General features: G+C 41.2%; 1 protein-coding gene across 2 annotated transcripts in view; it reads left to right on the top strand.

Moving 5' to 3' along the window:
* Window positions 1–23,725, top strand: part of ITGA6 (integrin subunit alpha 6) — a 78,041-nt gene that overhangs the window by 39,469 nt on the left and 14,847 nt on the right. For both annotated transcript variants that reach the window (XM_047085749.1, XM_047085750.1), the window contains exons 3-20: window positions 460–539; window positions 1,975–2,230; window positions 4,635–4,766; window positions 7,886–8,096; window positions 8,832–9,025; window positions 9,176–9,264; window positions 9,963–10,081; window positions 12,924–13,022; window positions 13,482–13,543; window positions 17,570–17,730; window positions 18,127–18,270; window positions 19,885–20,000; window positions 20,125–20,314; window positions 20,405–20,488; window positions 20,586–20,665; window positions 20,815–20,892; window positions 20,979–21,081; window positions 22,363–22,536. In XM_047085749.1, coding sequence (XP_046941705.1) covers window positions 460–539; window positions 1,975–2,230; window positions 4,635–4,766; window positions 7,886–8,096; window positions 8,832–9,025; window positions 9,176–9,264; window positions 9,963–10,081; window positions 12,924–13,022; window positions 13,482–13,543; window positions 17,570–17,730; window positions 18,127–18,270; window positions 19,885–20,000; window positions 20,125–20,314; window positions 20,405–20,488; window positions 20,586–20,665; window positions 20,815–20,892; window positions 20,979–21,081; window positions 22,363–22,536 — 2,372 coding nt within the window. The remainder of the gene's footprint in view (window positions 1–459; window positions 540–1,974; window positions 2,231–4,634; window positions 4,767–7,885; window positions 8,097–8,831; window positions 9,026–9,175; window positions 9,265–9,962; window positions 10,082–12,923; window positions 13,023–13,481; window positions 13,544–17,569; window positions 17,731–18,126; window positions 18,271–19,884; window positions 20,001–20,124; window positions 20,315–20,404; window positions 20,489–20,585; window positions 20,666–20,814; window positions 20,893–20,978; window positions 21,082–22,362; window positions 22,537–23,725) is intronic.

The raw sequence follows: 23,725 nt of genomic DNA, 5'->3' as shown, positions 1-23,725 counted from the left end.
TGTTATGTAACAAATTTGATACTATGTAGAGAACTGCCCATTTTGTGTTAGTTTGGATGATAGCTGGAGTTTGGAAACTGGATTTCTGCATCACTGCTTTTTTAAATATATCTTTGCTTTAAGTGGCATATGGGGGAGGGCTACTTCTTAGCCTTATAATTTTCAAATGCCTTTCTGTACTCAGGACCCTAGGTGTCAGAGAGGATGTAGGGCTACCAAATAGAGCTATATATTTTATTTAAGAATTTTACAGAAGATTCTTACCAATAACCACTTACCATTTTCTTAAAATGAGAAATAATTTTTCTGAATTGAGTACATGAATTTACTAAGTAGCAAAGACTCAGAATCTGGGCAATTTAGAAACCGTCCTGTATTGTGTTTATCTCTTGTTTTTTGACTGCTCCAGTCACTTTGAAGGTCCTAACTGTGTTATCTCACCTGCGCTGCTTTCCACAGCTGACCCTTCATCAGAAAGCAAGGAAGATCAATGGATGGGGGTCACCGTCCAGAGCCAAGGTCCAGGGGGCAAAGTTGTGGTAAGTGTAGAGAAGCGTGTTCATTCCACAATGTCTGAGTGCCTGTTACGTGCCAGCATGAGATGTACAGTAGTGAACAAGACTGGTAGAGCCCCTGCCCACACAGAGTTGTACATTCTAGAAGATTGACTGCTTTAAAGCAGGCATTGGTGTCAAGAAGAAATCAAGGCATTATTTTTCCTGTGATTTCTGATGGTCCTTGAAACACAAAACTAGACATGGTTTCTGTCTCAGGAACTATGTGTCTTTTTCAGAGGAGTTATTAAAAATGTGGGAATGGGGCGCCTGGGTGGCTCAGTCGGTTGAGCGTCCGACTTCAGCTCAGGTCACGATCTCACGGTCCATGAGTTCGAGCCCCGCGTCAGGCTCTGGGCTGATGGCTCAGAGCCTGGAGCCTGCTTCCGATTCTGTGTCTCCCTCTCTCTCTGCCCCTCCCCCATTCATGCTCTGTCTCTCTCTGTCTCAAAAATAAACATTAAAAAAAAATTTTAAAAAATGTGGGAATGGTCATGGAAAGTAAGATCAGATAATTTAAAACTTCCTGGTTGTTTATTCTGAACAAAGTCAAATACAAGTGTAGTGAAGAAAAGAGGTTTGTTAGGTGGCTTTGTGAGATGGCCTTGGTGGTGCCTTCCAGGCTCGCTTATGATCATCCTTGCGTGTCTGTTTCAAAATCTGGTTGCTGTAACAAATTTATACAGGGTTTTGAAAAAAAAAAAAATGAGAATTTTACTGAACACTAAGTTTTGATATCTAAGGGATCCTTACAGGAAATCAACTTGGATATTGTAAAGTCTATTCATCCTCTGTTACATGGAGGGTAGCCATGAATATCTTGTAAAATTATAGGGATTATTTCATCTTTTCTGGCAGTATAATTCTCTCTGCCTTTTAAAATAAACTTAATCTCAGACTTTAGAGTATAAGTTAGGAGTGATTATAAGGAAATAGTGTGGGTAAAAGGGAAATGTTTTTGTCTTAGCTGTGTTTGCCTGATCCCTATGAAAATACGTCTGATTTCGCTCCTCTGGAATGTAATTACATATTTTCACAAACACACTGATGTGAAATTTCATACGGCCATTAAAGCCAATTAAATTAAGAAAATGAAATAAGATATTTCCCATTGTTTATGTGACAGGTAAATTTACAAATAAATTGCCTGTGGATTACAGATTGGCATTCAGTATTTGGACTGGAGCCTTATTCTCCAGGTGAAAAGAAGACAGGAGTCCTAGTTCCTATGTGCTAGATAACGGTCTTCTTAGTGCCACTTGGGGGAACAATTGCTGGTTTGGGATCCAGGCCCAGGATGAGGACATGTTTCACATCCCATTTAGAATTAATCCCTCTTTATTACAAATTCATAAAATTGTCCATAATAAACCTAAGTTTTGTGGAAATGAACGGGCAGCTTCATTCCATCTATTTGCAGACATGTGCTCACCGATATGAAAAAAGGCAACACGTCAATACAAAGCAGGAATCCCGCGACATCTTTGGAAGGTGTTACGTCCTGAGTCAGAATCTCAGGATTGAGGATGACATGGATGGAGGAGACTGGAGTTTCTGCGATGGCCGATTGAGAGGCCATGAAAAATTTGGTTCTTGCCAGCAAGGAGTTGCAGCTACTTTCACGAAAGACTTTCATTACATTGTGTTTGGAGCCCCAGGCACTTATAACTGGAAAGGTAGGACATGTACTTATAGCAATAGAGATTAGACTGACTACGTAAGTTCTCCTATATGCACCATGATTGAGAACATTTTAAATTGAAACCAAATGTGTTACAAGACACTTGTGTATTATAGAAGTAAGGTAGGATCTTATAATCTCTCAATTATGTGATTTCAGAAACAGTGGTGGAAATGTTTGAAGATATTTTTTTCCTTCTCTCAGCAATTTATATTAATACAAGTAGTTAGCCTTTTTCTGTAAGAATATAATAATTAACATTAGTGGGTTTTTTCTGTTTGTGTTTTCCTGTTTCTTGAAGGTGAAAGTTTTATGTTTTAATGTTAGTAAACATTGCATTTTAAGGTTGTGATCTGAAAACAAAATAATTGGTGTCCTATATAAGTAACAGTGTATTAATACAGATATATCTTTCATTATATATTATCTTAAAAGGCTGTGTTTTACTAATAAAGCAGAAAAGTTAGAAGGGTAGATGAACTAGGGGAATTTTGGGATGATAATTTTAGATAATTTACAGGAAAGTTGTTTAGTGGTATCGTTTAATGATGATTGTGATATAGGTAAAAGGAGACGGAGGGAGGGAGGGAGGGGAGAATGGTCCTCAGTTTTGACTGGATGAACCTGGTCAGCTCCTATATAAAGTTTAACTTCTCTGAAGAAATTAGGCAGGCATAGAAAACCAGTATGTTATAAAGGACAATTAACTCTAATGCATAATGAAGAAAAATGTATATGATTTAGACAGAAGACTTCTTTTTATTAAAATAAATCCTATGTTATAACACTTTCACTAAGTTAGGAAACACTTAGGAGATGCATTTTAAAAACCTCCCAAGTTTGAATTCCTTTTTAAAAAATTTTTTTGGATGTTTTTATTTATTTTTGAGAGAGAGACAATGTGTGAGCTGGGGAGAGGCAGAGAGAGAGAGGAAGACACAGAATCTGAAGCAGGCTCCAGGCTCTGAGCTGTCAACACAGAACCCAATGCAGGACTCATACTCATGAACCTCGAGATCATGACCTGAGCCAAAGTCAGATGCTTAACCAATTGAACCACCCAGATGCCAGCCCCCCTCCCCCTGCTCCCTGCTCAAGTTCGAATTCCTATTAGAAATAATTCTCGAGGACACCTTCCTCTTTATATCATCCATGTTAACCTTTGGGAGTAATCTCCTTTGGCCTCCCCACCCCCAACATGACGGTATTTGTAAGGTTATACTGACCTAATGAAAATAACACATTGAATTTAGAATTAGTTCTGTTGTAGCAAGAAGAGATGCCATACATAGTAAAATAACAAAAAAACCCACCAATTATGTATGTATGTGTGTGTATATATATATATATATATATATATATATATATATATGGGAAACATGTCTTACATGCTTTATAAACCCTGACTTAAAACGTTATTTATTTATTTATTTAATTTTAGAGCACATGCGAGCAGGGGAGGGGCAGAGGGAGAGAGGGAGAATCTCAAGGAGCCTCCACGCTCAGCACAGAGCCTGATGAGGGGCTTGATCCTACGACCCTGGGATCATGACCCGAGCCAAAATCAAGAGTCAGATGCTCAATTGACTGAGCCATCCAGGTGGCCTGAAATGTTACCATTTTTAAAAAGTCATGTAATAGGTTTACTATATGAAATCTTGTTAATTCTTAATTGTTAATTGTGAAAATTTTAGAAAGATGAAATCCAGTCTCCTCCATCACATGAAAGTGATTTGGAGAAAGAATCAAAACATTTCACTTTTACATTATAGTAAAGTAGGTAAATTGGTATAGGATTGCTACATCAGGCTCCTATAGCTTTTAAAAAGTTATTTTCTGGGGCACCTGGGTGGCTCAGTTGGTTGGGCGGCCGACTTCGGCTTAGGTCATGATCTCGCGGTCCGTGAGTTTGAGCCCCGCGTCAGGCTCTGTGCTGACAGCTCGGAGCCTGGAGCCTGTTTCAGATTCTGTGTCTCCCTCTCTCTGACCCTCCCCCGTTCATGCTCTGTCTCTCTCTGCTCAAAAATAAATAAACGTTAAAAAAAAAAAATTAAAAAAAAATAAAAAGTTATTTTCTGTAGGTTTAGTTAAGTAAACATTCCATTTTCCATCTAGTTGGTGGCATTATAAAGATAATTCCTAAAAATGCATGGTGCATTTTTTTAATAACTAGAACAATTTCTTTGTAAAAATTCACACGAACATGATTTTTTAAACTTTAATAACTTCAAAAGCCCCCTTTCCTTTGCCTTTTCTTCCTCTAGACTTTTCTTTCTATACTGACAGTGATAACACGAGGCATGTTTATTAGGAACCATCTCTTTGATTTTGTTTTCATCTTCATTGTTTTTTGTTGTTGTTTTTTTTGTTTTTTTGTTTTTGCCATTTCATTCCTGTAGGCATTGTTCGCGTAGAGCAAAAGAATAACACTTTTTTTGACATGAACATCTTTGAAGATGGGCCTTACGAAGTTGGTGGAGAGACTGACCATGACGAAAGTCTAGTTCCTGTTCCTGCTAACAGTTACTTAGGTAGGAATGAGCATAGCTTGGCGTGCCTGTCTTTTCAGATGCCTCAGTGTGACAGCGCCCTCCCTGGACCTGGACTTGGAGGCTGAGGACGGGCCAGGCGGGACCAGGGGCCCGTGGCTGCTCTGATGGGCAGTCGGGTTTAAGCTTTGGTGATCCTGAGGTAACCTGACTGGTGCCTGGGACCCTTCCCTTCTGACCTGGGCTCCCTCAAGATGGGAAACCTCTTGCATTCAAGCCCATCTCTTGGGCTAGCATCGGCCTCTGTAACCTGAAACAGGCTGTTCATGCAGCGGGGAAAAAAAATGCATGGATGTTAGCAGTCAGCTGAGCCGTATCCTCTTTCTAGAGATACTCTTGAGAGCTCCGTTTATGAAGTTACTCTGCAGTGGCGGGTCAAAACCTCCGCGTCCTTCCTTTGTGACTGTCGATCTTCCAGGGTTGGCCCGGCTTCTGGATCGGGGCCCCCATGTCACGGGGCCCCTGGCGGGTGGCACGGCAGCTTTCCAGCGGAAGCTGGGCAGGACTGCTGGAGGACACCCAGATCGTGTCTAAGTGCCAGTTCCCTAACTCCTCAGGCTTGTCTGCATTACTAATGGGCGTCCTAAATCATTCGTGTGCATTATGGTAATTACACAAAGGCTTTTAAAAGCTTTAATTCTTGGTATGAGTTGACATAAAGAATAATTACTGCACATTTCTTGAAAAAAATGTAAAAAAATCTCCTAAACCTAAATAGTAACCTATTTTTTTTTAAAGTCCCCCTGTGCTAGAGATGTTACTGGAACAATGGAAGATAAGTCAACACAAAGAATAGTTGTTATCAATGTGTTAGTAAACAGATTCTTAAGATGGCCTAATTATGTACATATACATGAATGATCCCGTTAAGTTAGGGGAAAAAAACAACCTTTCAGACATTCCCTCCTGCCCCCAAATTAAAAATTTGATGTGAAAGCATACAAGAGAGCAGAGCAAAATTAAATTTATCACTTGTTAAGTGTGGTTCATGTGCTCTAAGTCATGTGGTATATATACTATTTTACAGGTCTTACTTGACCTTCCCAAAAACATTATAAAATAAGTATGATTATCCCTCTTTTGATGATGAAAAAAGTGTATCTTAGGAAGATTAATTTCTTAGTCTAAGGTCATACAGTTACTGATCCCTCAGCCTAGGAGAGAAAGTTTCATGGAAGTGACAGGGTCAGGGTGGGAAGCGGCTGGATTCCATGAGTGCCACCACGTCCATGGCTTCGCAGGACAGGAAAGGATGCAGATGCCAGCAGTTTGCAGTCTCAATATTAAATACGGTTTTTCAGGATAAATACTGTCAACAAACCTATATTTTATTTGAATATATGTGCTGTCCAATCAAGCGTGTTACTTAGGGGTTATTTGTGATGAGACGTACTTAATTTTAATTTTTTAATGTTTATTTTTGAGAGAGAGAGAGAGAAGTATTTAATTGTAAATGAAAATTTGACTTCATGGTCAAGAAACCAGTGGTCTAGTCTTGAAGATAGATGCTCATGGATTTTTGTAAACATAGATGCTATTGGAGCATCTGAAAGGATTCAGCACTTTTTATTAAGCCCATTTGCCACTTTGATGAATGGATTTCCTCCAATGTGGGTGTCTGGCGGGGGAAACCGTCAAGTTTGTGTCGTTACATGTTTTGTTGTCCGTGCTGTCTGTGCCTCTGTCATTTCAATGAGTCCGTGGTTTTAAGGAATAAAATGATCAGCTTGGGGTTTGGGAAGCTGGCAAAGAGGGTGGCTTGCTAGATGCGGTGGTGGCCTGGTGGCCTCATCGTCCGGCTGGAGCAGCCGAAGCTCTTGTGCCTCTTACAGAGCGTAATTGCTTTTCCCTTCAATCTCTTCCGTTCCGTGCACGTGTCCAGGCCTGCTGTTTTTGACCAGCGTTTCCTACGCAGATCCTGATCAGTTTGTTTACAAAACACAGCCTCCCAGGGAGCGGTCCAACGTGTCCCCTGATGTGATGATGAATAGCTACCTAGGTTTGTGACCTCTGAAATGACAAATAAATTCTCTTGGTCATGGTCATTTAAGAAATTTTTTTTGATCCATACAGAGCATCCATCTTTTTATTTTTTATTTCCTTTAAGTGGAGCACACACATGAGATCATGCCACTGTTGAGGCTCTGCTCCCGGATGGTTTTCAGAGCTGGATTCGGTTTTATCACCCTTTTCTAAACTTGGAGCTCATCGTATTTTGCCACTCAAACTTCACAATTTGAGAACTACAACAGTAGTGGTGAAGCTTTTTATAAATCCCACTAAAAAGGGGGAGCTTACACCATTCTGCATCTGCCTCACCTTTACATAGCAAGATTTGCTTAATGCAAGTGATTTTGATGGAGGTGTTTACACTCACTTGCTACCAGATCTCAGTCTGTTATCTGACATCCTACCTGATGCTTTATAATCCAGTGTCTCACATGTTCTGCCCTCCGAACAAGTATGTAATTGTCATCAATGACAGCTTGCTCACCTCTATTGTTTATACTGGGTTCTCAAATACTACATCTCACAAGTCATGGTCTTGTTTGCATGTTTGTGTCCAAGAATCAAGTTGGTTCAAAACACTGAAATGTTGCCTGTGGTATACGAATGATGTTAGCATTTGTTCTTGCCTGATTACCAAGGAGATCACTAATCATTACATTGTAGCAGAGCCCTATAACATGCACTCAGGTATGCTGTGTCTGGTTGTATCTCTGTGTATCCTTTCCCGTGATAATTTAGTATCTAGCCTGACCTCCTTTGGCCCACAGTTCCAGTATTAAAATGGGGTTTGAGCAACTTCTTCAGATGCATGAATGCTTCATGATTCAAGTTACACAGATGTTAAATAGCATAGGTGGTTTCCTTTAAAAGTCTTAATATATTTCCTGAGAGAGCAATGAAATAGCCTACTTCTTTGTACTTGAGTCAGACCTCTTACCTCTGTAACTCTTTCGCGTTGTAAATGTGATAAGCTGGTAGAGAGGCTCAGAAGGAGAGGGTTGGAAGCCAGAGGAAGAGGTAGTGATGGAGTTACCAATGGTAGATACCTCCTGAAATACGGGGTGATGTGAACTGTTATTTTGTGTTTCTAGGCTTTTCTTTGGACTCAGGAAAAGGTATCGTTTCTAAAGATGAGCTCACTTTCGTGTCCGGTGCTCCAAGAGCCAACCACAGTGGAGCTGTGGTTTTGCTGAAAAGAGACATGAAGTCTGCACATCTTCTCCCTGAGCACATTTTCGACGGGGAGGGTCTGGCATCGTCATTCGGCTATGACGTGGCAGTGGTGGACCTTAACAAAGATGGGTAAGAGGGTCTTAGGTTATTTTACGCTTGCCAAGAAATCGTTGGTTCTTTGGCTTCTTTAGGTCTTGAGAAGAGCCATCCTTTCAGGTTAGTGGATTCCAAAGAGTGTTTTTGCTGCCAGGTTTTTACTATCCTGTCACATCTTTATCACTTGTATTTTGGCAGCAGACCTTCATTGCCCTCCCCATGGTGTAGGATTACATTTCAGTTTTCAGTTTTCAGATCAAAACTCACGTTTTGGGTCTGTGAGAATTGAAATTTGGGGGAAAAAAGTTAACTTGAAAAATGACACCTACATCGTTCTTCTGTGATTTCTTCAGGGGCTGTCAGAGCATCTAGGATGTCCTTTTGAAAGTAGGGATTGGATTGGGGACAGAGTAATAGTTATGGCTGGTGGTACCATTTCGGGTGGTGGGTGGAGGGGAGTCTCTGTGCACGCTCATTCTAACTTGGGGACTGTCTTCAGGTTCTTTGATATTTTTCTTTGGGCATTTATTATGGGCTACCATGTAAAATGTTTTACCTAAGCATAAACATTTACATGCCTAAACAGTATGTTACCTAAACATTACATAAAAGTACCTTAAAATGTTTTAATTGATGAGAAATGAATTCCAGATTTGAGACCCTTTCCACATCCTGTCTCTGTGTCCCTAATACCTGGGCTGGAGGTATTCTCCGTGGGCTTGCTGGCATTTTAGCTGATGGTTGTTTTATCCCTCGTTGTATTTTCAGGTGGCAAGATATAGTTATTGGAGCCCCACAGTATTTTGATAGAGATGGAGAGGTCGGAGGTGCGGTGTATGTTTACATTAACCAGCAAGGCAGGTGGAATAATGTGAAGCCAATTCGTCTCAATGGAACCAAAGATTCCATGTTTGGCATTGCAGTAAAAAATATTGGTGACATTAATCAAGATGGCTACCAAGGTAGGTAATAGATTGTGAAACAGTTATGCTGCTCATAGGTAGATTATTTGATTGTCTAAGATGATGAGTGCTTATGACATCTTATTTTGAAATGTTGTATTGGAACGTTTTTAAAATGTAGCGTTTGTTGAAATGTGATGTCCTCAACAGATATTGCCGTTGGAGCTCCCTATGATGATCTGGGAAAGGTTTTTATCTATCACGGATCCCCAAACGGAATAAACACCAAGCCAACACAGGTAACCAGACAGCCTGGATTTCTACAATAAGGGTCTTAGCTTTTTGCCGTGTAATAGGGCATTTGGGTTTATGTGCATTTTCGTGCTACTCATGTTTTATTTACAAATCTATAATAGTGTGAATTTTGTAGTTAAAAAATGTACTGTTAGAAGATAGCTTGGAAATGGATACAAATGCAATGATGTAGATGTGCTTATTTAAATTGTAAAATTTCTTAGATAAATTAGGAGTTGAAGTAATACAAAGGAAAAGATGATTTTGCCGGGACAGCACAAATAGATGGAAATATGATATCTTTCCTTTAGTAGCATACTAAATGGAGGTAAAAATGGGGCAAGTGAAATAGATGATTGTGATTACATGGAGAATTGAGACTCCAAAAATTAAAAATTGCTTTCGAGAAGAATAAGACATTTGGAGAGCAGGCAGAGAGGTTTGTTTGGTATATAGTAAAGAAGCTCATCAAAACTTGTCTCAAAACCTTTGAGATACAATGTAAATCAGATGACTTCTATGAAATAAAATATATGAAGTGTTGGATAACATGTAGACTTAGTTATAACTCATTTATAATTTAGTATCATTTATAAGCAAACTCTTGAACTTCAGTTTAAAAGGAACCATGTGGCTTTTTGAAAGCACAGAGAAGCTCGTTTTGGTGGGCCAGTCGTTCATCCTGATGCTTTGTTCATTTCAGATTCTCGAGGGTAAAACACCTTATTTTGGATATTCAATTGCTGGAAATATGGACCTTGATAGAAATTCCTACCCTGATGTTGCTGTTGGTTCACTCTCAGACTCAGTAACTGTGTTCAGGTATGCGATCTCTGACTTCAGTGAAGCATGTTCAGTAATCTGGTTACACTCAGATTTTGACCCTTTTAATTGAAAATTGTAATACCTGTATTTCAAAGTCAAAAGCTTGTATGAATTTTGAAGATTTTTCTTTTGACAGTGGTATAACAATGTGACATGTTTTGTAAAATCTTGCTAATTTTGAATTGAGGAAAAAGTCAGAATTGGTGAAAATTCTACTTCGGAAATATTTTTTAAACCTTATATTTTGGTAAAAACTGAAACATAAAATTTGACAGGACAAAGCTTATAAGGGAGGAAATAAGCATCCCCTGTATTTAATATCCATTAGTAAGCTCCAAAATCTTGGTTTACATCCTTTTAGTCCTTTGTTTGCTATGAACATACATGTATATTTTACAAAACCGAGATCATAATGTACATATTGTTTTATAACCTGCTTTTGTCAGTTTGTAATGCATTAGTGGACTTCTTCCATGTAAGTGAGTTTATAATGTACAGGTGTTTTTTCCCCTTTCGTTGAGCACTTTTCTGAAATGAAGTTTATGGCTGCCTATAAGGCGTCACATGGCTGGGTCCTAATTTAGTTAAGAACCGCCATACTGTCATTGGATATTTATGTTGCTTTCCAGGTTTGTTTTTGATGATACACAAAGCTGGTAAAATCTTGACTTTTGTTTATGTCCTGAATTATTTCCTTATGATAAATTCCTAAAAGTGAATTTCAAAAGTCAAAGGGCATATGTGTTTTCAGACTTTGGATTCAGATTCACCAAAATGACCTCCAGAAGGGCTACAGTAGTTTGCCCATCACCTTTGCTTGAGTCCCCCTTTTCACTGCTGGGAATCAGCACTAAAAATCATTTATTTCGGGTCACCTGGGTGGCTCGGTTGAGCATCTGACTTTGGCTCAGGTCATGATCTTGCAATCTGTGAGTTTGAGCCTCGGGTCGGGCTCTGGGCTGACAGCTCAGAGCCTGGAGCCTGCTTCAGATTCTGTGTCTCCCTCTCTCTCTGTCCTTCCCCTGCTCATGCTCTGTCTTTCTCTCTCTCTCAAAAATAAATAATAAGCATTACAAAATAAATAAACTTTAAAAAATAAAAATGTTTTAGGCAGAAGGTATGTTAAAATATATCCTTCTGATATTTATGTCACATTAAAGCTTTAATACTGTCATACATGAAATACTCTTGCATCTGTAGCAATTGGTTCTAAGATTCTGTGGATTTTTGTCTCTTAAATATGCTCTCAAAACTTTAATTGGAAATATATCTAGAAATATATCTAGAATTTAATTAGAAATATATCTAGCATCTTAGAAACCAGCAGCTGTCTGAAATAACAACAGAAAGGTAAATAATTGAGATAAAAGGAAATCTACAAATGAGAAGGTGGGCAGCATTTGTCCTTTTATATAGGCTTCCACCTTGCCCACGAATGTTCTCATGCCTTTTCTAGCCTACCGATAGATGGAGTCCAGAAGTTCCAGTTACCTGTAAGGGATTTGGAATGCTTATCAAACATCTTACCCAAGACGGCTAGGTTACCAGAAGACTGCTGAAGTCAGTCGAACTGGAGCCATGTGGTAATAAAACCATGGAACCCATTCTCAGTTCTGGCTGAGGAGTGATGGAGATGCGAGGGGTCTGTCTCCCCATCCACTTACACTCCCAGCCACCATCTAGTTGGATTTCTCGTACCTGCGGCAGAGTTCAGGACGTGGGCTGGGGGTGACCCCACTGGCTGTGGGGAGTAGGGGAGAAGAAGATGGAAGGCAGAGCAAGGATGTTTTCATATGGTGAGAAGGACCAAAGGTGTGGGATTCCAGCTTCTTGAGCATTTGCGAGGTCGGGGTTAAGGCAGGGCAGAAAAAAGGCAAAGGGCTTGAAGTTTCTGCTTACAGAGATACTGTTGGGGCAGAAAAGTTGTGATCCATTCTGGTGGCAAGAGGACAAAGGCTTGAGGCTGCGGATGGGAGCAAGGAAGGGCAAATGTTTTAGGATGGATATCCGAGAGCTAAGGATTGCCTGTAATAATACAATTCATGTATGTAGAAACCCTGATTGCATCCCAGGTGTTGGGTGTATATGGGGTTTTAACCTTTTTGAACGTATTTTGGCAAATTTAAAACATGTCCATATTCTTTGACTCAGAAGTTCCACTAGGAGTTTATCCTACAGGTAAATTCAAACGTGTGCCGAGAAGCAGGTACAAGGATGTTTGTCAGAGCCGGAAGCCTAAAAACAGCATCAAATGTCTACCCGTTAGGGACTGGTTAAATAAATGATGTTGTGTGGGGACAGAGCAACACCACCAGCTGCGAGAAACCGTAAACTAGATCTATGGATAGATAGGAGAAGGCCTCTGAAATGTTAGAAAAAGCAACATTCAGAACAAGAAGCAAGTAAAGCTCCCATTGAAGAAAAGCATATGTATGTTTCTATATTTAACTTTAGGTAATATTTTTAACAGAAACACAAAGACCAAATAGGTTTCTGGAAGGACATACATACCAGGCCACTTGGGGGTTTGGATGGGGACAGAGACTTAACACTTACCTGAAAATTCTGGAACTTTTACATATCACACATATTACTTACCATTTAAAAACTCTGCTAAAACTATAAAACATTTTATAATTATAAAATGTTATATTTAAAACTTAAAAAAAATTGTGTCATCAGGTTTTCAATGGTATCTGTTATTTTCTTTGGCAGTGGGGAACATTTTTTTCCCCCTCTGGTTTTTAAGATGTTGTAGGCAGCTGATAGCATGTAAATTCATCTCCCACTCAAGGTAGCAAAAGGCTAAGCCTGTGTTTTTTTATTCCTTTGTTTTCAGGTCCCGGCCTGTGATTAATATTCAGAAAACCCTCACCGTAACACCGAACACGATTGATCTCCGCCAGAAAATGTTCTGTGGGGCACCTAGTGGGATATGGTGAGAGCTTTGGCTTTGTGTATGTAACCTCCTTAGTGTTGTGTTTTTGTTTTTTGTTTTTTGTTTTTTTAAGTTTCTTAATTTTAAGAGTGAGCATGAGCAGGGGAGAGGCAGAGAGGGAGAGAAACAATCCCAAGCTGAACCTGATGTGGGGCTTGATCTCACAAACTGTGAGATATGACCTGAGCCAAAATTAAGAGTCGGACGCTTAACCGACTGAGCCACCCAGGTCCCCATGACCTCCTCAGTTTCACAGCCCTGCTTTATGATGACCCGATTGCGCTGGGGAGCCATAGGCAAGGGTAGACAGAAATGGGCAAAGGGGACAGGGATTCTCAAGTGAATATATAACATTTTACTCATCGGTGGGCAGTGGGGTATTTGAGAGTTGGGGAACATGGAGTTTTTTTCTGCTGTAGTAATGGATCTTTTAAGGAATATGTGTTTGATTTTATACAGCCTCCAGGTGAAGGCCTGTTTTGAATATACTGCCAAACCCACAGGTTACAATCCTTCGATATGTGAGTACCCAGTACATTTAAAAATTCTGTATTTTCTATCTGCCAGGGTGAAAGTTCTGCATAAATAACGGAAAAATAAAAACTGCAGTGACCAAGCTGGGTTCATAAATTCGTGTTTACGGAATTCAGCGTATCTGTTGTCTTCTCTTTAATCAGGAGGGAATAACACTCCATTTGGTCCTCATTTGGATTTTCCAGAGCAGATGGTTTAGGACAGGATGCCTTGGGAGAGCAGTCATTTGCTACCACAACTGTTTCCTCCATTTCTGCCTTTGAAGAGCCATGTGGAAAATTGGTTTTGTGGCTGTGAGGTGGTGGGGGGTGGTTAGAGAAGAGTGAGAGCCACAGCCTGAGCATTGCACAGAATTGCCGCCTTAGCCTCTTTTCACTCCCTTGTCCCCTCCCGGAGGCCTCCACGGCCTGGAACACCCACGCTGTGTCCCTGAGTGCAGATTCCTGCAAGGCTGGAAGGCCGGTCTTGAGAATTCAGAGCCCTGGGCTCTGCTCCTGGTTCCAGCTCCAAGGCTGGCCGACCCTGCCGCACAGAGCAAGTCTCTTAACATTTGAGTTTGCATTTTCCTGTCAGTAAGAAAAATGCCTGTAATAGAATTACTACAGAGGATTGTGGTGAGAGCAAAGGAGATGCTGTGGTGAAAGCTGTTTGTCATTTACAAGGTATTATTCTCCCTTTCCCTACAATCCAAACAGGATTTCTGCCCCAGGATTAGACAAGGCTAATGGTACTCTAACAGGAGTGCTCGTCACCAAAGCCTTCTGTGCTATGTTTTAGTAACAGCCATGAGTTTTCAGGTGTAAGCCACCTGCTGCAGCTCCAGAGGCAAGACGGGGGCACGGGAATTGAAAGAAAACCATTTCCCAAAGAGCAGGTACAAAGAGTGACGGTGACCTCCATCCTGGGTCAGGCGGTAGTCCCAGAGGCCTGCGGTGAGGGCGTAGCATGCTACCAGGGGCAGCTTTCTGAAGGGACAGGGTGGCGTTCAGTTTTTACTGGAGCTAATGAGCTTTCTTAAGTTTCCTCCTTGTTACCTAAAGTATTACTCCGTTTCTTTATTAACGGTATATCCCTTATGATGTCCCAGGATTTGGCAAACATGTCTGTCTCCACCCAGCTCACATTGTCATAGGCCCCCTTTTTGTATGTTAAGCCTCCGTCTTTCCATATTTTGAGCCATCCTCAGGCAGTTTCTTTACCTCCCTGATCTCTTTAGGCCCCTCTTCTGGGCTGTCTGCCGCCATAGCCTCTCTCGCTGGGATCTGCAGACCTTGCCTGAAGTGTGCTTGGTGTGGCTGTGTCATGGCCTGTGCCCTTTGCCTTTTGACGTGGCTGGTATTTTATTCAGTACTGGAAACGATTCTTTGCGTGGCGCCCACTGAGAAGAAAACCTCTTCTATGGTCTCTCACACCCTGTCATCCTTTCAGTATCTTTTGTGTTATTTTTACCCAAATGCAGTACCTCACACTTGTCTGTTTGGATAATGGGCGTTTTACCTCTGGGTTTGGAGTAGACTAGAGAGACCAGGAGAAACTGCAATTCTCTGACTAGAGGAGGAGAGGAAATGGGGAGACATCTTTCTCAGTCAGTCAGTCATTTTCCCATACATCTCTGACCACAGACGTGAAACCTCCTCAAGAACTCCCCGTCTCCTCCCACATCAAACATTTCTATACAGTCACGAACTTCATTCTAGCTTTCGTGCAGCATTTGATGCCCTGTGTATGCAATTCATATTCAGCAACTACTCCATTAACCAAGTGTTTATGAACAACTCCATTAGCCAGGTGTTTACCGATGGCCTAATATGGATAGAACTTTTTTCTGTGAAGACATTTAGAGGGACCCTGTTTTTCATTTCCTGTACTTTCTGTAATTCTAAATCAAATAGAACTTCCACAAAGCTATATGAGTTGATATATCTCAAATCTGTTCCCAGAGTCTGAGAATGTGAGCTTATTGTTTGATCAGGCTATTTTAACTCCATAGTCCTCAGATGCGGTGTTCCATACATACAGATATTTATAATTGAGCCTTAATGAGTATTCTACTTGGCTTGCCCCTCAAAAGGTCAGCAAAGGTGGCCTGCAAGGATTTTAAGATGATGTGAACTGTCTGGAGGGTTAGGGAAGGTTAGAGTGGGCCTGGTAGATAAACGGTTTTAATGCACCCACACCCTCCCCTACTTTTGCTGTGAGGGGCACTCAGCATGTGAGCCTTCATCTGGTTCATTGTGAAGTTAACAGGTCATTGATAAATGGATGATGTCAAGGCTACAAGGCTAAAATGGAGGCACATTCCATTTGGCAGAAATTACTATTGAAAGTGTCAGTGTTTCTAAATTTTGGTCTCACACATCCGACTGGCTATTGTTTCGGCATAAGAATAACGTCACGTTGTTTGTGCACATGCCTGTGTGTGCATCGGTGTACATGTTGGTGTTGTGCCAGTCACTCCCGCTTCCGTTCGTCTGTTCTAAAAATCATACTTACATCAGGTGTTGTCCTGTTGCTGGGGAACACAGTGGCGGGCAGACCGATGTGGTCCCTGTCTACGCTTTTGCCTGGGGAAGACGGTCGGGCGATCACAGCACAGTAGCTAAGTGCACTGGCTGGGGAAATAGAATACTGTCGGATCCCCCTGGAGAGGCCAGGAAAGTCTTCCTGGAGGAACTGATGTCCATGCTGAGATCTGAAGGAGGAGTCGAGTTAGCCAGGCAGTCAGGGGGAAGTGGAGAGGGAAGGGGTCCAGCTGGCAGAAGAAGAGAGTGACTGAAGCAGAGGCCTAGAGGAAGTGGGAACCTGGACATCTAAGAGGCCTTCATCAAGCAGTTGTCTTGTGTGTTTGTGACAGAGACTTAGAAGCTGGAGCTGCCTCTGTCCCTCACTGTATGATCCTGGGCCACTCTCCTACCTCTGTGGGCGTCCCATTTCTTCATCTGCAAGAAAAGGGTATTAAAATAGATGCTCTTTGAGGCCTCTTCTGAACTCCAGCATGAATATTAGAACATGGGTGGTTTATTTTCTACATTTTCTGGAGAAGTTTTGTTTTGTTTTGTTTTCTTTTCTTGAGGCTGCCTTCTGTGGCCCTGTACACACTTTGGTTTTCTTCCCCTCCTGATGGTTAGTGAGTGAATGTAAGTTATTTAAATATTGTCCCATAAAGAAACACAGTAGCTACATCCAACAAACCAGCAGAGAATGCATTCTGAGGTCAAGAAATGAGATTTTGGTCGTCCAAATCCTGGCTTGCCCTCTGAGCTCCATTGGTACAGATAATCAGGAACAGGATGTGCCTTCGAGGAGGTTGGAAACTTTGGTTGTGGGAGATACAGTAGCTGGGCCCTCTAGCTTTTAAAAGGAATATGTTTTATCTTTTAATTCTTTTAAGTGAAAAGTCTCCTATTAAAAGACTTCTCTAATATCAATTATTCCCATTTGGCCAACATTTTATCAGTGCATCTTAAACTTTAACATGTATAAGAACCACCTGATGGTCCTGTTAAAATGTAGATTCTGGTTAACTAGGTCTGGCTGGGGCTTGAGATTCTGAATTCCCAACAGACCTGAGGAGACCTGGTTCAGAGACCTTTTGTTAATATGCAGACATGGACCCACATAAGCAACAGACAGCTGAATGGGAATCAGTGTCTGCCTTTAAGGAGTGTTGGATCCCCCATTATCTTTAGTTCTCTAGGAGTTGTTGAAATTTAGCCGGAAATCCTTGGATGCTGCTCAGAGGTTTTGACTTATTCTCGAGCTCCCCCAGGTGGCTCAATGGAAATTTAACTTCAAATAAACTGTTAACAGCAGTGGGCAGGAAAGGACAGCTTGATTTGAAACACCATAAATCAGTCAAAATGTACGTTATCAGGAAATATGAAGAGCAACAAGGGCAATGGGAAAAGTATTCTTCTGCAAGGAACTAAACGCAAAAGGGAACTCCCCATACTTCCGGCTGAACTGTACGTGGATGCACTTAAAGTTCATATGATTTTGTTCATTTTATCTAGCCATTTTGGGTACACTTGAGGCGGAAAAGGAGAGAAGAAAATCTGGGCTGTCATCAAGAGTTCAGTTTCGAAACCAAGGCTCTGAGCCCAAGTATACTCAAGAGCTAACTCTGAACAGGCAGAAGCAGAGTGCGTGCATGGAGGAGACCCTCTGGCTGCAGGTGAGGCCCACAGACAGTCACGTCTGCTGTTAGGACTTAGGACAGAAGTTGGGTTTTATGGTGGCGTATGTAGATTTCTGAAATTTATGCCAGCGGCTTATTATTCAGTACGAAAGAAAGCATTGCGGGTGCTTAGGGCTCAGCTGGTGAAGTGTCCGACTTCAGCTCAGGTAGAGATCTCATGATTCGTGGGTTCGACCCCGCATTGGGCTCTGTGCTGACAGCTCAGAGCCTGGAGCCTGCTTCGGATTCTGTGTCTTCCTCTCTCTCTGCCCCTTCCCCACTTGTGCTCTCTCGCTCTTTAAAAAATAATAACAGAATTAAAAAATAATAAAAAAGGAAATCATTGTTTGCCCAGGAGCATTGACACCATGCTTAACTCTGCATACTTTTCAGGAAAATATCAGAGATAAACTACGCCCCATTCCCATAACTGCTTCAGTAGAGATCCAGGAGCCAACCACACGGAGGAGAGTGAATTCACTTCCAGAAATTCTTCCGATTCTGAATTCAAACGAACCCAAGACAGTTCATAGAGATGTAAGTCTTTCTGATTTTTGTATGGCCAAAGCTTTTGCCGTGTTATTATGTTACATCACATGTCTCTGAAGGCAGTATGACTAGTGATTTGCTTTAAAATCTGTTCCTTTGTATTAAGTAAAGCTTTTTAATATATGCAAAGTTTGGTTGAGATTTGTTTCCCAAATTAATAGTGAGAATAGAAACATATGGAATACAATTTGGAACCAGAGTATTGTTCTGAATAATTTTTGGCCACTGGAACTTACTGAGACTATAATTGGCATAACTTACTCTCACTTCAAGTTTCTCTTGTAGCCGTATGTACAAAGAAAAATACATTGCATTTTACCATTGAGAACATTAAAATGTAGAAAACAAACTTGTTAGTCTGAACATTAAAATCAAGCACCACAGGGGCACCTGGGTGGCTCAGTTGGCTAAGCGTCTCTTGGTTTCCACTCCAGTCATTGATCTCACGGTTCATGGGTTCGAGCCCTGTTGAGGCTGCTTGGGATTCTCCATCTCCCTCTGTCTCCGCCCCTCCCCCTGAGCTTGCTCGCACATGCACGTGCTCTCTCTCTCTCTCTCAAAAAAAAAATAAATAAATAAACTCAAAAACAGTCAAGGCATATAACAATTCAGCAAGGCAGAAAAAGATTAGCCATAAAATAGTCATCTAGTGGCTAATGTAGCCTAGCCTATGTAATCTTGGGAAGAAAAATTAACGTGGCTTGCCGTATGCCTCATATGAGGTGGGGTCTATTTGTTAGGGCTTAGGGTGGTGGCCATACAGGGTTAGGCTGGAGAGCTGTGGCATCTTGGTCTGTCATTGTGCACTTGCTGTCATAATCCAGTTGGTGCCGGAGCATCCACTCTGAGGCTCTTGGTTCTGGTGGCCCACGGGTGAAGCCTTTCAGCAGGGAGACCTGCTTCAGTCTACATGTTGCCAGTCTTCATTGTCACAAAGTGTGGTTCCTTACACTATCGTATACTTTTTCATAGACTTTGGATGTTATCATCACGTGAATATTTCTTGTGTCTATTCCTAGCTCTGTAGTCCAGTTAAACATAACAGACAGGGAGACTGTTTTCCTGTTTATCAGTGTGATTCTTGAGCACCTGTTAGCACTGTACCATTTGCTTTCCTGATCTTAAACTCTGTTTCCTCATTTGTACAGTGGAGCCCGTAACAATATCCTCCTAAGTCTGTTGTGAGGATTGAGTTAAAATATGTAGTCGTGTGTTAGCATCATCATTATTGTTGGTAATTCTTACAGTATCCCTAGCAAGTAGGGTGGTGGTATCCCCATATTACCTAAGGTGAAACTTAGCCTCTGAAAGGTTAAGTGACTTCCCCCAAGCCACATGGCTAAGTGAGTGGCAGAGCCAGGATTGAACATGGACCTGTGTGGCTGCAGGGCTCATGCTCTTTACTACACCTCAATGCCATGGCCAAAGTGTTCTTAAAGCGTGGTTCTGTTAAAGCACAGAGTGGGCATTGGATGCATGGCAAAGTACCTTTGAAGCTTGTGCTGTGGTAACTGTCACACAGGGAAAGGACTGTGTGGAAACAGCCAGTCACTGTTGAGGGTCCTAAATGGCATAAATTACAATGGTTTTGTTTTCCTACAGGTGCACTTCTTAAAAGAGGGATGTGGAGCCGACAATGTATGTAACAGCAACCTTAAACTAGAATATAAATTTTGTACCCGGGAAGGAAATCAAGACAAATTTTCTTATTTACCAATGTAAGAATCACTCTGTCATCCTAGCAAAAATGACTGCTTTGCAGTGGGTTACTGAAAATGTACTGAGGGCTCTGTCATTTTTCTTGTTTTTTGTGTTTTTTTTTTTGCATTGTTTTTTTAATAGTCAAAAAGGTGTCCCAGAACTAGTTCTAAAAGACCAGAAGGACATTGCTTTAGAAATCACAGTGACAAACAGCCCTTCCAATCCAAGGAACCCCACAAAAGACGGCGATGACGCTCATGAAGCTAAACTCATTGCAACTTTTCCGGACACTCTGACTTACTCGGCCTACAGAGAATTGAGGGCTTTCCCTGTAAGTGTTTTTGGAGAGCTGTGAGGAGGAAACACCCAGAGCTGTGCGGCAAGTGAATGCATTGTGATCTCATGTTTTTTTTTGTTACAGGAGAAACAGTTGAGTTGTGTTGCCAATCAGAACGGCTCACAAGCAGACTGTGAACTTGGAAATCCTTTTAAAAGAAATTCCAGTGTAGGTGATGCCTTTACATACTGTATTGTACTGTTCTACGTGCCATTACAGTGTTGACATGCTTGATCTCTGGTAACATCTCTTTCTATTTGTTTAGGTGACTTTTTATTTGATTTTAAGTACAACTGAGGTTACCTTTGACACCACAGATCTGGATATTAATCTGAAGCTGGAAACGTAAGCGTTTCTTCAACCTTTCCATTCAGAATTATTTCATGAAAACACAGCCAAAGAACCAGCTCTGCTCGAACTCCTAAAAGAAGTGTAATTGTAATGAGAAAACTGACGGTTAAAATGAAACCCTATTGTTTCCTTTTCATTTTCAGAACAAGCAATCAAGATAATTTGGCTTCAATTACAGCTACAGCAAAAGTGGTTATTGAACTGCTTTTATCAGTCTCTGGGTAAGTGTTTGTGTTTAGCATAACAAATCAGTGTTTAAAAGAACCGTTTACAATCCTGCTAAAACTGGTGTTTTTTAATTTAACAGAGTTGCTAAACCTTCCCAGGTGTATTTTGGAGGAACAGTTGTTGGTGAGCAAGCTATGAAATCTGAAGATGAGGTGGGAAGTTTAATAGAGTATGAGTTCAGGGTGAGTTGAAACAGTTGGTCTTCCATATTATATATACTAAAAGCTAACATATACTATATATGGTGATATGTGATGTAATTTTAATAAATGTGGATATGGATTTTAGTATGTAATATCAATATTAAGCAATATTAATAAATAAGCATGATAAATGCTCAGTTAAAAGTGAGTTCACCAATTTTTAAGCAACAGACTGGCTTACGGTAAAAGTTTTATCCTCCACAATGAAGAACACGACCGTCATTCAACATAGGACTTTCAAAATCCAGTTCAGTTTGGCCATTTTCCTGTTAGAGAGTTTTAATGTGTAAGTGGTGTAGAGACCAAGGAACACCTTGCCCCTCCCCAGAGTCTGTCTGTAAAACAAAAATCTCAAAGTACTTCATATCTGGCTTTAGAATGTGTTAGGACTCATTTCTTCCTCCACCATAAGGACATCTTTCTTACCGTGTGTGGCTAATGTTCCCTAACATTTCACAAGCCCAGTGCCAGAGAGGAAGACTACTGATTGCTCTGAAGCATTTCAAAATAGGAGTCACACAGTGCCTCTAAGTCTGGTTGGATGAACAGAAACGTGTAGGACAGAGGTGGCTCATACCTCATCCGTGGATTTGGGTCTGAGATGGCAAGAATGTGCCCATCCCTGTCCCCAGCAGGATGAAGGGGTTGAATTCTGTTGTGTGTCTCAGCATCATAGACACAGCTGTGACAGGTGGTGGCGGTGGCCGTGATGATGCCTGCGCAGGGGTGGCTGAGAGCCGCGTCTCTGGGCTCCGCAGCTGTCCCCGCGCACAAACAAAGAGAGCTCGTGCCTCTTTCGGCTTCTGCTGCGGGAAGTTACTGTGTCCCCAGCTTGGACTCCTGATTCGCGGCTGTCATAATGGTTTTTACTCAGACTCTGCGTTGCTACCCAAGCCTCCCCTGGGTAGTAGAGGACAGAGCCTGCTTCATGTTTACAGTGGGAGGGGCTTCCCAGAAGCAGGTTATTGGTGACTTCCCGAGTGTGTTGAGGGTGTGGCGTATCTACACCACAGATGCTGTTGCACACACTAGTTCCTGGGTAGGAATGAGCAATCATTTCTCTTTACCTTTTTTAGGCATCAATCTCTGTTTTGGACCCCATATCGGTAGTGTCAATTTTTGGAGCCTATACTTTCACTGTAGGATTATGCCAGATATTTTGGGTTTTTTTTTTTTTCTCCCTTGGCAACAGGAGCTGCTACTTAATTTTATGTTGAGAGAATTACACTGAGATATATAATACGTATTATTTTCTAACAGGTTATTAACTTGGGTAAACCTCTTAAAAACCTCGGCACAGCAACCTTGAATATCCAGTGGCCAAAAGAAATTAGCAATGGCAAATGGTTGCTTTATTTGGTGAAAGTAGAATCCAAAGGCTTGGAAAAGATAGCTTGTGAGCCGCAAAGTGAAATAAACTCCCTGAAACTAAAGGTATGTTGATGGATTTATCTCCTGTCTCCATCGATGTAAATAGGGAAGCTAACCTTTGAGGGGAAAATCATCTTTTTCCTTAGGAAACTGACATAGTGGCATGTTGACTTTTTCTCTGGTGTCAGTTTCTCTGTTACAGTTGAGTATCCAAGTCAGGCTGAGGGTTGCTGCTGATTAGTGATCGTTATGGCAGGGTCATTCAGCACTTGTTGAAGGAAATGACGCTTCCTGGAGTTTTACAGCTCAGCATGACCTATAAAGAGGACTAGGATATGCTTCTGGGGGTTGGCCAGCCAGTGTTAACTCCCGGGAGAACCAAACTCATTACAAAGGATATTGGCACCTTAGCAAGTGACCTTCAGAGCTTTCATTCTTATTTTTTAAAATAGTGAATACTTAGTCGAGTCTTTATTGTGTCTCAGACACTGTGCTAAGCATTTTATTTGCTTTTTCTCATTTCATTCCCTTGATAGGCCTTTAAGGTATTTTTCTTATCCCTACCACTTCATAGATGAGGAAACTGAGGTTCAGAGAGATTAACGTTTTAAGAATCAGCTCGGCAGTTAAGAGGCAGATTCTGCATTCAAGCTCAGCTCCACCTGTTTTCAGAGCCTGTGTTCTTAACTGCTCAGTACTGGTGCACATAACGGGTTTATCATCTATGCTCCAGTTGGAGGATCTGCTTTGTTATTGCATGTCTGTTTCTTTTAAGTTGTAGAGTGACTCGGGTATGACCAGTGTTAACAGTTGGCGGCTTATAGAAGTATCCTCTGTTCATCAACTTTGAAAAACAAGATGGTCCAGGGGTGCCTGGGTGGTTGAGTTAGTTGAGCGTCTGACTCTTGATTTTGGCTCAGGTCATGATCCTAGGGTTGTGAGATCGAGCCTCATGTTGGGCTGTGTGCTGAGAGTGGAGCCTGCTTAAGATTCTGTCTCTCTCCCTCTGTGTCCCTCTCCCCAGATCACTCTCTCTCTAAAATAAAATTAAAAAAAAAAAAAAAAAAAAAAGAAACCCAAGATGGTCCATTACTCTTAATCCTGTCTTAAGGAAAATGCTATTTTGAAACAGAATTCTTACATGGCTTACTTTTCAGTACTCTACTTTGAATAAGTCACTGACTAGTTCCTTTGCTTTTTTCCTTGTTCTTCAGTGTCATTTATTTATTCAAGATGTGCTGATTTTGTACCA

This window comes from Lynx rufus, unplaced genomic scaffold (assembly GCF_022079265.1).
Source record: "Lynx rufus isolate CCGP_SWC_20201006 ecotype Redwood Valley unplaced genomic scaffold, mLynRuf1.p SCAF_2, whole genome shotgun sequence".
Lineage (NCBI taxonomy): Eukaryota > Metazoa > Chordata > Mammalia > Carnivora > Felidae > Lynx > Lynx rufus.
Note: the sequence above shows the minus strand (reverse complement) of the source record. Positions and strands in the feature narration are given on the sequence as shown.